The sequence below is a fragment of the Doryrhamphus excisus genome, linkage group LG9 (genome assembly GCF_037039965.1).
Source record: "Doryrhamphus excisus strain RoL-2023G ecotype Guam linkage group LG9, RoL_Dexc_Guam_v1.1, whole genome shotgun sequence".
NCBI classification, from domain to species: Eukaryota; Metazoa; Chordata; class Actinopteri; order Syngnathiformes; family Syngnathidae; genus Doryrhamphus; species Doryrhamphus excisus.
The window spans coordinates 3,159,949-3,172,423 of NC_136365.1; the positions used below are offsets into that span (position 1 = coordinate 3,159,949).

The 12,475-nt window shown below is 39.1% G+C and overlaps 2 protein-coding genes across 2 annotated transcripts; both read left to right on the top strand.

Moving 5' to 3' along the window:
• The first annotated feature begins 2,101 nt into the window (after positions 1-2,101).
• Positions 2,102-5,304, top strand: LOC131136835 (GTPase IMAP family member 4-like). The gene is made up of 3 exons (XM_058084119.2): positions 2,102-2,221; positions 2,380-2,451; positions 3,784-5,304. Exons 1-3 carry the CDS (start codon positions 2,212-2,214, stop codon positions 4,716-4,718), a joined length of 1,017 nt encoding a protein of 338 aa, XP_057940102.2. The 5' UTR covers positions 2,102-2,211; the 3' UTR covers positions 4,719-5,304.
• Positions 5,305-9,631: 4,327 nt separating this feature from the next.
• Positions 9,632-11,954, top strand: LOC131136887 (claudin-4-like). Its single transcript, XM_078793769.1, has one exon. It carries the CDS (start codon positions 10,355-10,357, stop codon positions 11,015-11,017), a length of 663 nt encoding a protein of 220 aa, XP_078649895.1. The 5' UTR covers positions 9,632-10,354; the 3' UTR covers positions 11,018-11,954.
• Positions 11,955-12,475: the final 521 nt, after the last annotated feature.

Sequence of the window (12,475 nt, forward strand, 5' to 3'; positions counted from 1 at the left end):
ATAAATATTATTTTATAGACATAGACATAGACATAGACATAGACATAGACATAGACATAGACATAGACATAGACATAGACATAGACATAGACATAGACATAGACATAGACATAGACATAGACATAGACATAGACATTCATTATTGTCATTGCACAATAACAACAGTGAAATTGCCAACGAAATGTCGTTGCCTGGCTCCCGTGTAAAAATAAAAAATAAAAAATAAAAAATAAAAAATAAAAAATAAAAAATAAAAAATAAAAAATAAAAAATAAAAAATAAAAAATAAAAAATAAAAAATAAAAAATAAAAAATAAAAAATAAAAAATAAAAAATAAAAAATAAATAATAAATAATAAATAATAAAAAGTCAAGTCTCATTGAATATTACAGTAGTATTATGTTGAGAGTAGTATAGAATACTACACATCATTCACAGCATCTCTGACTGCCTTTTCTGAATGCCTTACATACTGTCAGTTTATTTAGCTATTTTTATGTGTGACAATTATTAAATTTACTTCAATAAGCATATATACTTTTTTACTATAACATGGTAGTCAGCCACAAAACAGCATGATTCATTAACTGATATATTTTTGATAAAATGAGTGAAGCTGGAAAATTCTATGTATGACCTTTTTGAATTCTTTTGTTGATATTAAATTATGAACCGTTCATGTCTTCGTAAAGATGTAAACACAATCAACGAAAGATTATTTCTTCCATGCACATTAGCCTCCATTATCGACTGTACTGTATGGAGTACACACACATAGGATAAATATCTTTCAGCAATACCAGAAAAGTACCACTAGGGGACAGTATCGCTCTAAATTCCTTTATCATACAATACAGTGACCAACTTCTGTCTACATTTGCATGACACTTTACAATGTTAAAATGTTACAACAAAAAAAATATGGAGTCTTATAACTGTCATATACAATATATAATATTAAGGATGTCTTGTCCCCAATTGGGTCATGGGAAAGCTGGAGCCTGGGCCAGTTGTCTTTGGGGAAGAAGTGGGGTGGGTACAGTCAGTCATGACAGGGCAGATCGATCCATCCATTTTCTTTGCCCGCTTATCCTCATTAGGGTTGTGGGAGTATGCTGGAGCCTATCCCAGGTTACTTTGGCCGAAAGGCAGGGCCCATATAACACACTCACATTCATACCTATGGACCACACAGAGATGGCCACGGGTGGGGAAAGACAAAATAAGAAGCCAAAAAGTTACCACTTCCACACAAAATAGGAGGAGAACTCATTTATTCATTCATCCATTTTCCTCACGAGGGTCGCGGGGGTGCTGGAGTCTATCCCAGCTGTCTTCGAGCAAGAGGCGGGGTACACCCTGGACTGATGGCCAGCCAATCACAGGGCACATATAGACAAACAACCATTCACACTCACATTCATACCTATGGACAATTTGGAGTCGCCAATTAACCTAGCATGTTTTTGGAATGTGGGAGGAAACCAGAGTACCCGGAGAAAACCCACGCATGCACGGTGAGAACATGCAAACTCCACACGGAGATGGCCGAGGGTGGAATTGAACTCTGGTCTCCTAGCTGTGAGGTCTACGCGCTAACCACTCGACTGCCGTTCAGCCCCCCCTCATTCATTCACTCATTCATTCATTAATTTTTTACTGCTTATCTTCACGCTGGAGCCTATCCCAGCTGTCTTCGGGCGAGAGGCGGGGTACACACTTGACTGGTGGCCAGCCAATCACAGGGCACATAAAGACAAACAACCATTCACACTCACATTTATACCTATGGACACTTTTGGGATGTGGGAGGAAACAGAGATGGCTGAGGGTGGAATTGAACCTCGGTGTCCTAGCTGTGACCTCTCTAAACGACCCGTATTACCAAAAGCTCTGGTAAAATCAACTATTAATTACTGAAAAAGCTGTAATGATGCTCAAATGTTGGCTTTCAGTTCCTAAAAATAAGTGTGCCCATAATCCAAACAGCTCAGTATTCAGATAGCGTAAGCTTGCCGGTGTAGGGATTCACGGTCCCAGCTTCAATATAAGGACAATACATGGAAATAGGAAGCACCCTTTGCAGGACCCGCACTTCCAGAAATTTCCCAGTCAAACAAATGTGAGAGCAGAGTTGAGAAGCTGAATAAATTCTCAATTCAGACCTGGAATAAGACACTTTCCCATCTCCTAGCTGGAAATCCAAAGTAATGGCTGAAGGTAAGACATAAATAACATCATAAATAACTAATTGGAATTGATTGCATGTTGAAAGAGATAAGTTACTTAAGTTAATGTGAGAATGGAACAACAGAGAAACATAATAATGCCATGGGTGTTTTCCCTTTGTCTGTCCATGTTATTATGTTTTATCACAGCAATACCTCTGAGAGAAAAGAAGCAGAAAACTCTACCTCGATCTGATGGGTGTGGTCTGAATAACTTTGACGGTATGTTCATTCATTGTCTTTTTTTTTGTCTGAGACTATAATTCATATAATTCATGTGAGCCAAAAGTTCATGAACTAATGAATTTATGCTCATACACGCTTCATCATTTATCTTAATAGCTTAAGGGGTTACTAGACTGAAAACTGGCCTATTTTTATCTAACCATCACAGCAGCGAATATATAAGTACGTGTTTTGATAGTCTTTGTTACTTACTTTACAAGAGCTGACCTAAAAAGACTGTTTTTTGACAATGGCAAGTTATGTATTTAATAACGTTACATTCACTGACAATTCTAGTATTTGGAATCTATCAAACTGAGGATTATTATCTGGACGGCATCGTAAATAGTAATGGTGTTGTTGGTCTTACTTTATGGTTGAATAAGGTGATCAGTGCAAACGTTTGAGTACACTGTAGAGCAGGGGTGGGCAAACTGCAGCCCGGGGGCCACATGCGGCCCACCAAGCGTTTGAATCCGGCCCGCCAGTTGTTTGATTTGAACTTTTAACATACAAACTGGCAACATGACTTGTGAGTCAAATGTCTTATTTAGAAAAAAAAAAAAACAACACCAGTCCAGGTACACCCTGGACTGGTGGCCAGCCAATCACAGGGCACATATAGACAAACAACCATTCACACTCACATTCATACCTATGGACAATTTGGAGTGGCCAATTAACCTAGCACAGGGGTGGGCAAACTACGGCCCGGGGGCCACATCCGGCCCGCCAAGTGTTTGAATACGGCCCGCCCAATCTTTCCAAAGTATTTCATTTAAACTCAACATACAACCTGGCATCATGGCCTGAGCCAACCTTTTGATGGTTTTATCAATTTCGTTTTTTGACATGTTCTGTTGTTTACAAAGTGAAAAAAGGGACACAAGCACATAATAATAATAATTATTATTAGATTATTATTAGATTATTATAATTATTATTACAACTATTATGATTATTATAATTATTACATTAATGCTAATTATTATATTAATTATATATAATATTATTGTTATATTTGCATATTTTTACATAATAATAATATAATAATTATTATTTTCATGTTATTGTAATTATTATAATATTTTATTATTTTCAAAATATTTAAATATAAATATAAAATAATAAATAATAATAGCAGATTGCATGACAATTTTACAGATACAATAATACCAGGTGGACTGCTACGTGTAAAATATATAGTCTGCTAACCACTCACCCACCGTGCCGCCCCTATATGAACTATATAAACTTGGTTATTCTTAACTAAACAAATGAACAAACATATCCTGAAGCTTAATTGATGAAGCTATCTGGTCTTTCCAGCTCTAGATCTGTCTGGAGGCCTCAGAATAGTCTTGGTGGGAAAAACTGGATCAGGAAAGAGCGCAACAGGAAACACCATACTCGGCAGAGCTGCCTTCAGAGAGGACCCCAGCCCCGTGTCTGTGACCAAGCACTGTGAGACGCAAAGCGGTGAAGTGGACGGTACGGCAGTGCAGGTGATTGACACGCCAGGCCTGTTTGACACCGCCATCACAGAAGAAGACTTAAAGTCAAGGATAGAGGAATGTGTCAAGATGTCAGTGCCGGGCCCTCACGCTTTCCTGTTAGTGATCAGGCTTGGCGTGAGGTTCACCGAGGAGGAGAGGAACGCCGTGAAGTGGATCCAGGATAACTTTGGCGATGATGCGTCCATGTACACCATCATGCTGTTTACGTGCAAAGACCAGGCCAAAGCCGACAACGCCCTGAAGGAGTGCAAGGAGCTACGCAGACTCTCCATTACATTCGGACGCCGATACCATGCCTTCAACAACAACGACGCCGATGATCGAGTCCAGGTCAAACAGCTCATCACAATGATCAAGGAAATGATACAAGACAACGGCGGCAAACACTACACCAATGAAATGTACGACAAAGCGCAAAGGAAGCTGAAAGAGGAGGAGGAGCGAAAAAAGCAAGAGGAGGAAGACAAGAAGGAGGAGGAGAGAAAGATATGGGATGCGGAGAGAGAGAAGCAAGAGAAGGAGAGGGAAAAGCAGAAAAAGGTTAAAAGAAAGAACATTCGTGTGGCGTCGGCGGCGGCTGTGGTGCTGGTATTGGCTGGCGTGGTTATAGCGGTGGGGGCGGATACCACGGTGGCGCTGGCTCTTGGCGCACCAACGCTTCTCCTGGGAGTGTTATGTGGCTTAGCTGCCTTTTGTTTGTGGAAAGGAGTGAGGTGCAAAGCTAAATCGGATTTTCCTGTAGTATAGATGGAGGTTAGGGTGCATTCAATTTGAATGGGAAATTTGAATTTCATAATATCAATTTGGCTGGCATTTCATTTTTTTTTGCAAAGTTTTGAGGAAATCCATTGAGATTTTGGGGTGCCACCTCACACATTAACTTTTGTAAAATTTCAAAAAATGTGCAATTTCTAGTCTAATTGCCAATAAGTTGACCTGGAAATGTTGAATACAATGAACTTCTATACAACATAATTTTATTAAAGTAAATATATGGACAATTTGGAGTCGCTAATTAACCTAGCATGTTTTTGGAATGTGGGAGGAAACCGGAGTACCCGGAGAAAACCCACACATGCACGGGGAGAACATGCAAACTCCACACAGAGATACAAAAGTGGGAAATCGAACCCGGGTCTCCTTGCTGTGTGGCCTGCACGTTAACCACTCATCCTAATACACAAATAATGTTTTGAAAAAAACAAGAAGCCACATTTTTGCAGTCGCAAATGCTTAATTGTAAATATGCAAAGATTCACAACCAATTATAAATGAATTGATAATTGACTGATACTATGACTCTTACTTAATAAATGACATTAAATATAATTTGGTGTGCCATAAGAGTCCCTACTGATGATTTTAGTCGTATTTTGTGTACTGTAGGTCTGCCAATATAATTAGAAACATTACAAGGTCACTTCCCTTAAGGAAATGAGAGACAATGGGAAATGTCTGCAAGCCAGCCATTTAAGAAAGGAAACATCCTGGGGAGAAATCTCACTCTGTACTTTCATGATGTCACCGCTAGCTCAGCACATCATTTTTGATGGAATACTCAAACCAAAAATGTTATTCCTGAAATGACACAATTTTCCAACTGGTAAGGATTGAGCCAGTATGTGTGTTGTGAGTGTGTTGTGCTTTTCCCTTCAGGGGTCGCCACAGCAAATCAATCTCCTCCATCCTACATCTGTCTCTCTCACACCAACTTCCCTCATGTCCTCCTTCACTACATCCATAAAACCTCCTTTTTGGTCTTCCTCTACGCTTCCTACCTGGCAGCATCCTTCTACCGATATATTCACTATCTCTCCTCTGGACATGTCCCAACCATCTCAGTCTGGTCTCTCTGACTTTATCTCCAAGGCCTCTAACATGTAATGTCCCTCTGATGTACACCTTCCTGATCCTATCCATCCTGGTCACTCCCAATGAAAACTTCGGCATCCTAACTAATCTCTGCTACCTTCAGTTCTGCTTGCTGTCTTTTCCTCAGACCAAACAACATGGCTGGTCTCACCACAGTCTTCTAGACCTTTCCTTTCATTTTAGCTGAAATTACAGTAATTAAGCAATTACTTATGTAATTTACTTTTTAAAATCTGTATAATTAACCTGAGGACTGAGGCACAGCGGTGAAGTCAGCCCCCCCCCCATACTGTGTTTGGTTTGGTCACATGGTGGCTTCATTGGTTACGGAAGAAGTCAAGTGGTAGACTCAACCATCTCAGTCTGGCCTCTCTGGCTTTATCTCCAAGGCCTCAAACATGTAATGTCCCTCTGATGTACTCGTTCCTGATCCTGTCCATCCTGGTCACTCCCAATGAAAACGTCAGCATCCTAATCTCTGCTATCGGCAGTTCTGCTTCCTGTCTTTTCCTCAGTGGCACTGTCTCTAGACCAAACAACATGGCTGGTCTCACCACAGTCTTCTAGACCTTTCTTTTCATTTTAGCTGAAATGACAGTAATTAAGCAATTACTTATGTAAATTAATTTTTAAAATATGTATAATTAGGACTGAGGCACAGCGGTGAAGTCAGCCCCCCATACTGTGTTTGGTTTGGTCACATGGTGGCTTCATTGGTTACGGAAGAAGTCAAGTGGTAGACCCCCCTCCCAAAAAAAAAAAAAAAAAAGATTGGCTGTCCATAAAGACACGGGATGATCCCGGGCCAAGTGTAGTCCAATAACCATCAGAGGGAATCTGCAAGAGAAAGGTTTTAAGAACAAAAATATGTCTTCAAAGGCTTCAACTCCTTCAACGCCACACAGCATCCTGTTTGGAATTTGCATCCAAGCACCAAACACGGGACATTGAAAGGTGGAAGAAGGTTAACATTGTGATCCGAGGTGGTTTTTGCTTCAATGTAACAATGGAGCTTTAGCTTGTGCAGGCAGAAGGATAACTGGAGATGTTGCAAGGGTGCTTCCCTCATGACTGAAGGCCCTCGTCTGTGTGGTAATGACCGGCTTTTTCAGCAGTTCACAATGCCCGCCTGACAAAGGACTTCTTCCAGAAGAATAATGTCACTTCTGTGAACCATCCCGAGTGTTCCCTGATGGAAATTCATTTGAGAATTACAATTACACTCCGGGTATTCCCACTAACCTCCTGGAAAGACTAGCATCAAGCATGCCCGAATGTGAACCGATGTGAAACTCTCCGTAGAACCTCCTTAAGATCCAACACCGCACATTGCAAATGGTTTAAAGATTTTGATCAGGAGTCAATGTGAATCATTAGCATTCTCTTCTGGAACGTGCATGGCTTTCAACGTCTGTAACAAAGTGTCCCTGTGTTGTCATTTGTGGCATAACTATCTGCGTGTGAGTCTTCAGTATGCAGTATGACACGCTGCCGAACCACCTACACGCCACTATATGAACGCCGCACAAACAATTTGGACAGTCATAATAGAGGAAGCATTCACTGACATCTCACAACATCAAAACTGGTAAGAGTTTTTGTTATTGCGTTCATAACTATGCAACTACTGTAAATTATAGACAATATCTGGGACAGAAAAGCAATTACAAGGCAGTCATGTCTTTGCATTTACTAAAATACAATCAATAATGGAAAGTATTCACAAAAAAAAAGGTTGCAAACAAGTTTCTATGTTTTTTTTTGCTTTTCTAGAGGGCTCTAATGATGTTGGAAAACATATTTAGATGGCTTCCTAAGTCTTATTTTTTCTTATTATGTCTACTATATTGGGAAACGGGAGTTTAAAGGTGACTATAGGGGTGTTATTTCATGCCTAGAGGGCTCTAATAATGTGAAAAACTGTATTTAGCTTGCAACAAGTTTTTATGTTTTTTTTTGCTTTTCTAGAGGGCTCTAATGATGTTGGAAAACATATTTAGATGGCTTCCTAATTCTTGTTTTCTCTTATTATGTCTACTATATTGAGAAACGGGAGTGTAAACGTGACTATAGGGGTGTTATTTTATGTCTAGAGGGCTCTAATAATGTGAAAAACTGTATTTAGCTTGCAACAAGTTTCTAGGTTTTTTTTTCTTACTATGTCTACTATATAATAGGAGTGTAAAAGTGACTATGGGGGGGTTATTGCTTTTCTAGAGGGCTCTAATGATGTCGAAAAACATATTTAGACGGCTTCCTAAGTTTTATTTTCTATTATTATGTCAACTATGTTGGGAAACGGGAGTAGAAAGGTGACTATAGGGGTGTTATTTCATGTCCAGGGGGCTCTAATGATGTCAAAAAACATATTTAGACGGCTTCCGAAGTCTTATTTTCTCTTATTATGTCTACTATATTGGGAAACGGGAGTGTAAACGTGACTATAGGGGTGTTATTTTATGTCTAGAGGGCTCTAATAATGTGAAAAACTGTATTTAGCTTGCAACAAGTTTCTATGTTTTTTTTTCTTACTATGTCTACTATATAATAGGAGTGTAAAAGTGACTATGGGGGGGTTATTGCTTTTCTAGAGGGCTCTAATGATGTCGAAAAACATATTTAGACGGCTTCCTAAGTTTTATTTTCTATTATTATGTCAACTATATTGGGAAACGGGAGTAGAAAGGTGACTATAGGGGTGTTATTTCATGTCCAGAGGGCTCTAATGATGTCAAAAAACCTATTTAGACGGCTTCCGAAGTCTTATTTTCTCTTATTATGTCTACTATATTGGGAAACGGGAGTGTAAACGTGACTATAGGGGTGTTATTTTATGTCTAGAGGGCTCTAATAATGTGAAAAACTGTATTTAGCTTGCAACAAGTTTCTATGTTTTTTTTTCTTACTATGTCTACTATATAATAGGAGTGTAAAAGTGACTATGGGGGGGTTATTGCTTTTCTAGAGGGCTCTAATGATGTTGAAAAACATATTTAGATGGCTTCCTAAGTTTTATTTTCCATTATTATGTCAACTATATTGGGAAACAGGAGTGTAAAGGTGACTATAGGGGTGTTATTTCATGTCTAAAGGGCTCTAATGATGTCTAAAAACATATTTAGACAGCTTCCGAAGTCTTATTTTCTATTATTATGTCTACTATATTGGGAAACGGGAGTGTAAAGGTGACTATAGGGGTGTTATTTCATGTCCAGAGGGCTCTAATGATGTCAAAAAACATATTTAGACGGCTTCCGAAGTCTTATTTTCTCTTATTATGTCTACTATATTGGGAAACGGGAGTGTAAACGTGACTATAGGGGTGTTATTTTATGTCTAGAGGGCTCTAATAATGTGAAAAACTGTATTTAGCTTGCAACAAGTTTCTATGTTTTTTTTTCTTACTATGTCTACTATATAATAGGAGTGTAAAAGTGACTATGGGGGGGTTATTGCTTTTCTAGAGGGCTCTAATGATGTCGAAAAACATATTTAGACGGCTTCCTAAGTTTTATTTTCTATTATTATGTCAACTATATTGGGAAACGGGAGTAGAAAGGTGACTATAGGGGTGTTATTTCATGTCCAGAGGGCTCTAATGATGTCAAAAAACCTATTTAGACGGCTTCCGAAGTCTTATTTTCTCTTATTATGTCTACTATATTGGGAAACGGGAGTGCAAACGTGACTATAGGGGTGTTATTTTATGTCTAGAGGGCTCTAATAATGTGAAAAACTGTATTTAGCTTGCAACAAGTTTCTATGTTTTTTTTTCTTACTATGTCTACTATATAATAGGAGTGTAAAAGTGACTATGGGGGGGTTATTGCTTTTCTAGAGGGCTCTAATGATGTTGAAAAACATATTTAGATGGCTTCCTAAGTTTTATTTTCCATTATTATGTCAACTATATTGGGAAACAGGAGTGTAAAGGTGACTATAGGGGTGTTATTTCATGTCTAAAGGGCTCTAATGATGTCTAAAAACATATTTAGACAGCTTCCGAAGTCTTATTTTCTATTATTATGTCTACTATATTGGGAAACGGGAGTGTAAAGGTGACTATAGGGGTGTTATTTCATGTCCAGAGGGCTCTAATGATGTCAAAAAACATATTTAGACGGCTTCCGAAGTCTTATTTTCTCTTATTATGTCTACTATATTGGGAAACGGGAGTGTAAAGGTGACTATAGGGGTGTTATTTCATGTCTAGAGGGCTCTAATGTTAAAAAGTTAAAATTAAATCACCATAAACAAGCCAAAAAAAAGAAAAGAAAGTATTCCCATGGTATTTGGGGATTACATGTTTTTTTGGCATTTTGAACACCACGCAACGGAATTTTCCAGGATTTCCATGCAATTTCTGAAATAATCGGGATTTCTAAATACACAAAAATGTCATTTCTGCAGGTTGAGGTGAAGAGGGCGACTCAATTCATCACAGAATCTTCATAACCTCCCAGGACTTCTTGCAACAGCTCTTGAATTTTTTTTTTGTTACTTTAACAAACATGGCGTCGACCAGTCTTCAGCTGCTGGGCCTGGTGTTGGCGGTAATGGGCTGGGTGTGCGGGGCGCTGGTGTGTGCGGCCCCTTTGTGGCGCGTGTCTGCCTTTGTGGGCGGGGAGTTAGTGATCGCTCAGGTGACATGGGAAGGACTTTGGATGAACTGCCTGTCTCAGACCACGGGTCAGATCCAATGTAAAACCTACGACTCCACGCTGGCTTTGCCCAAATCCACCCAAGCTGCCCGCGGCCTCACTGTTCTCTCCCTGATGCTCTGCATCCTGGCCCTGCTACTTGGGGTAATCGGGGCCAAATGCACCCACTGCATGGGCAATGCTAATCAATCCGACAAGACTCGGCTCGGCAGGCTAGCGGGGGTGCTGTTTATCGTGGCTGGTCTCGCCTTCTTGATACCAATCTCTTGGACTGCTTATGCAATAATCAGGGACTTTTATGACCCCAATGTTGCAGCACCCCTAAAAAGAGAGTTAGGACCGGCATTGTATCTAGGATGGGGGGCCAGTGTCCTGCTCCTGTTAGGGGGAGCTCTTCTTCACGTTGGCTCCACTACAGTAGGAGGAGGAACATTGCCGCCTATTGGAAAAGCAGCGAAAGACAACCCTGGGGCAGCAGGAGAGGTGAAGACACAAGAAAAATCTTTTGTGTAAGTTTTAATGGGACATGTGAAGTAGGATTCAACTGGCAATCTCATACCTGTCAACCCTCTTGTTTTCCCCCATAGAAACTTGCTTTTTTTGCCTTTTTTTCCCCCATTGCGTGCCCTCCAGTACTACATGTAGCATACAGTACAATAAATTGACAATTGGTTCAGAGAATATGCTTTTATTGCCACCTAGTGTCTACTATCAGGTGTCGTCACAACAAAACATCAATACCGCTGGTGATATGATTATTACAGGATTTCCCAGGATTTTGTCTCTGGAAATGACAAATTAGCTATTCAGGCCGGATTGTTGTGTGTTTTTTTTTTTGTTTTTTTTTCAAGTCAAAACAGCTGAGATAGTTAAAAATGTCCTCACTTGTTATTGGAATTACTGTATATTTAATTAAGAGTTGTTTTTCATGTTAGGGAAATCAGATTTATTAATATGTGCTTTCTTCAAGTCATTCATTGTAGGTGTAAATAGTGGGAGGATGTTAAATGCTGTGATGATTACTAATGTGTGTACATACATTTCTCAAATTCCACTCAACCCTCGGTGTGTGTGTGAGAGATAGTGGGTGGTATGTACACAGAGAACCACTGTACATCATCTAAACGTGTGTGCGTTTGTGCGTGTGTGTAAGAGAGAGAAAGACAAAGTATCACCATTGTTTATCTGTGAATCTTTATTCTGTGTATTTGAGCTTTTTAAAATCATTTTTGATTCCTGTTCATATTTTTGGAAGAATATTTTTTTTTTAATGTTGCATTTACTAATACAATACACTTTAAAACTGTTTTAGCATGCATTTCCTAATTTTACATTATTTTCTGGGTTGGGAAGTTGAATAAAATTTTTGTTGGGGTAAATAATTTACTTTCTGACTAATTAATTAACTGATTAATTTATAATGTGAGTGACACTGCATTGTTTGAGTGTTTTACAAGCTCACTCAATAAAAATGTTTGCTTTTCATTTCGACTTCATTTCCTGCATTGATGTGACCATGCCATGTCCAAGGTTATTTACCCCCCCCCTCCACATGTCTTATTTGGATTTGTATTTATTGTTGTTAATGATTTTGATTTTCCACTCCAGAGGAAACACCAACCAGAAGAGGGCAGCAATTAGTCAAATTCTACTCCCTCATGTACACAAAGGCTGTGAACATGTTAACTCTACTTCATAAAATAGAGAATTGCAAATAATATTAAGAATTCATGTTGATTGTCAGTCATCCGGATCATGGTAACTCAGAAAAAATCATTAGAGACAATTATAGTTAAAAAAAGTCAAGAAAAAAAATGGGTCCGAAACCAAGCAGTGGCAGCTTGAAGAGGAGACCCGGTGTTTCCTGGTATAGTGGTCTACCTAGAAGCCTTTGATTAAACCTTTACATTTCTAACATGGCTTAATTCTCAAACAGCATATTGACTGTACAACCTTAAGAGTGAGTGTTAA

Bases quoted from the DNA above. Each gene is read 5' to 3' on its own strand.
- LOC131136835 (XM_058084119.2), top strand. The intron at 2,452-3,783 runs GTATGTTCATTC...TGGTCTTTCCAG, and splicing joins TGGTCTGAATAACTTTGACG to CTCTAGATCTGTCTGGAGGC.
- LOC131136887 (XM_078793769.1), top strand. From the start codon at position 10,355: ATGGCGTCGACCAGTCTTCAGCTGCTGGGCCTGGTGTTGGCGGTAATG.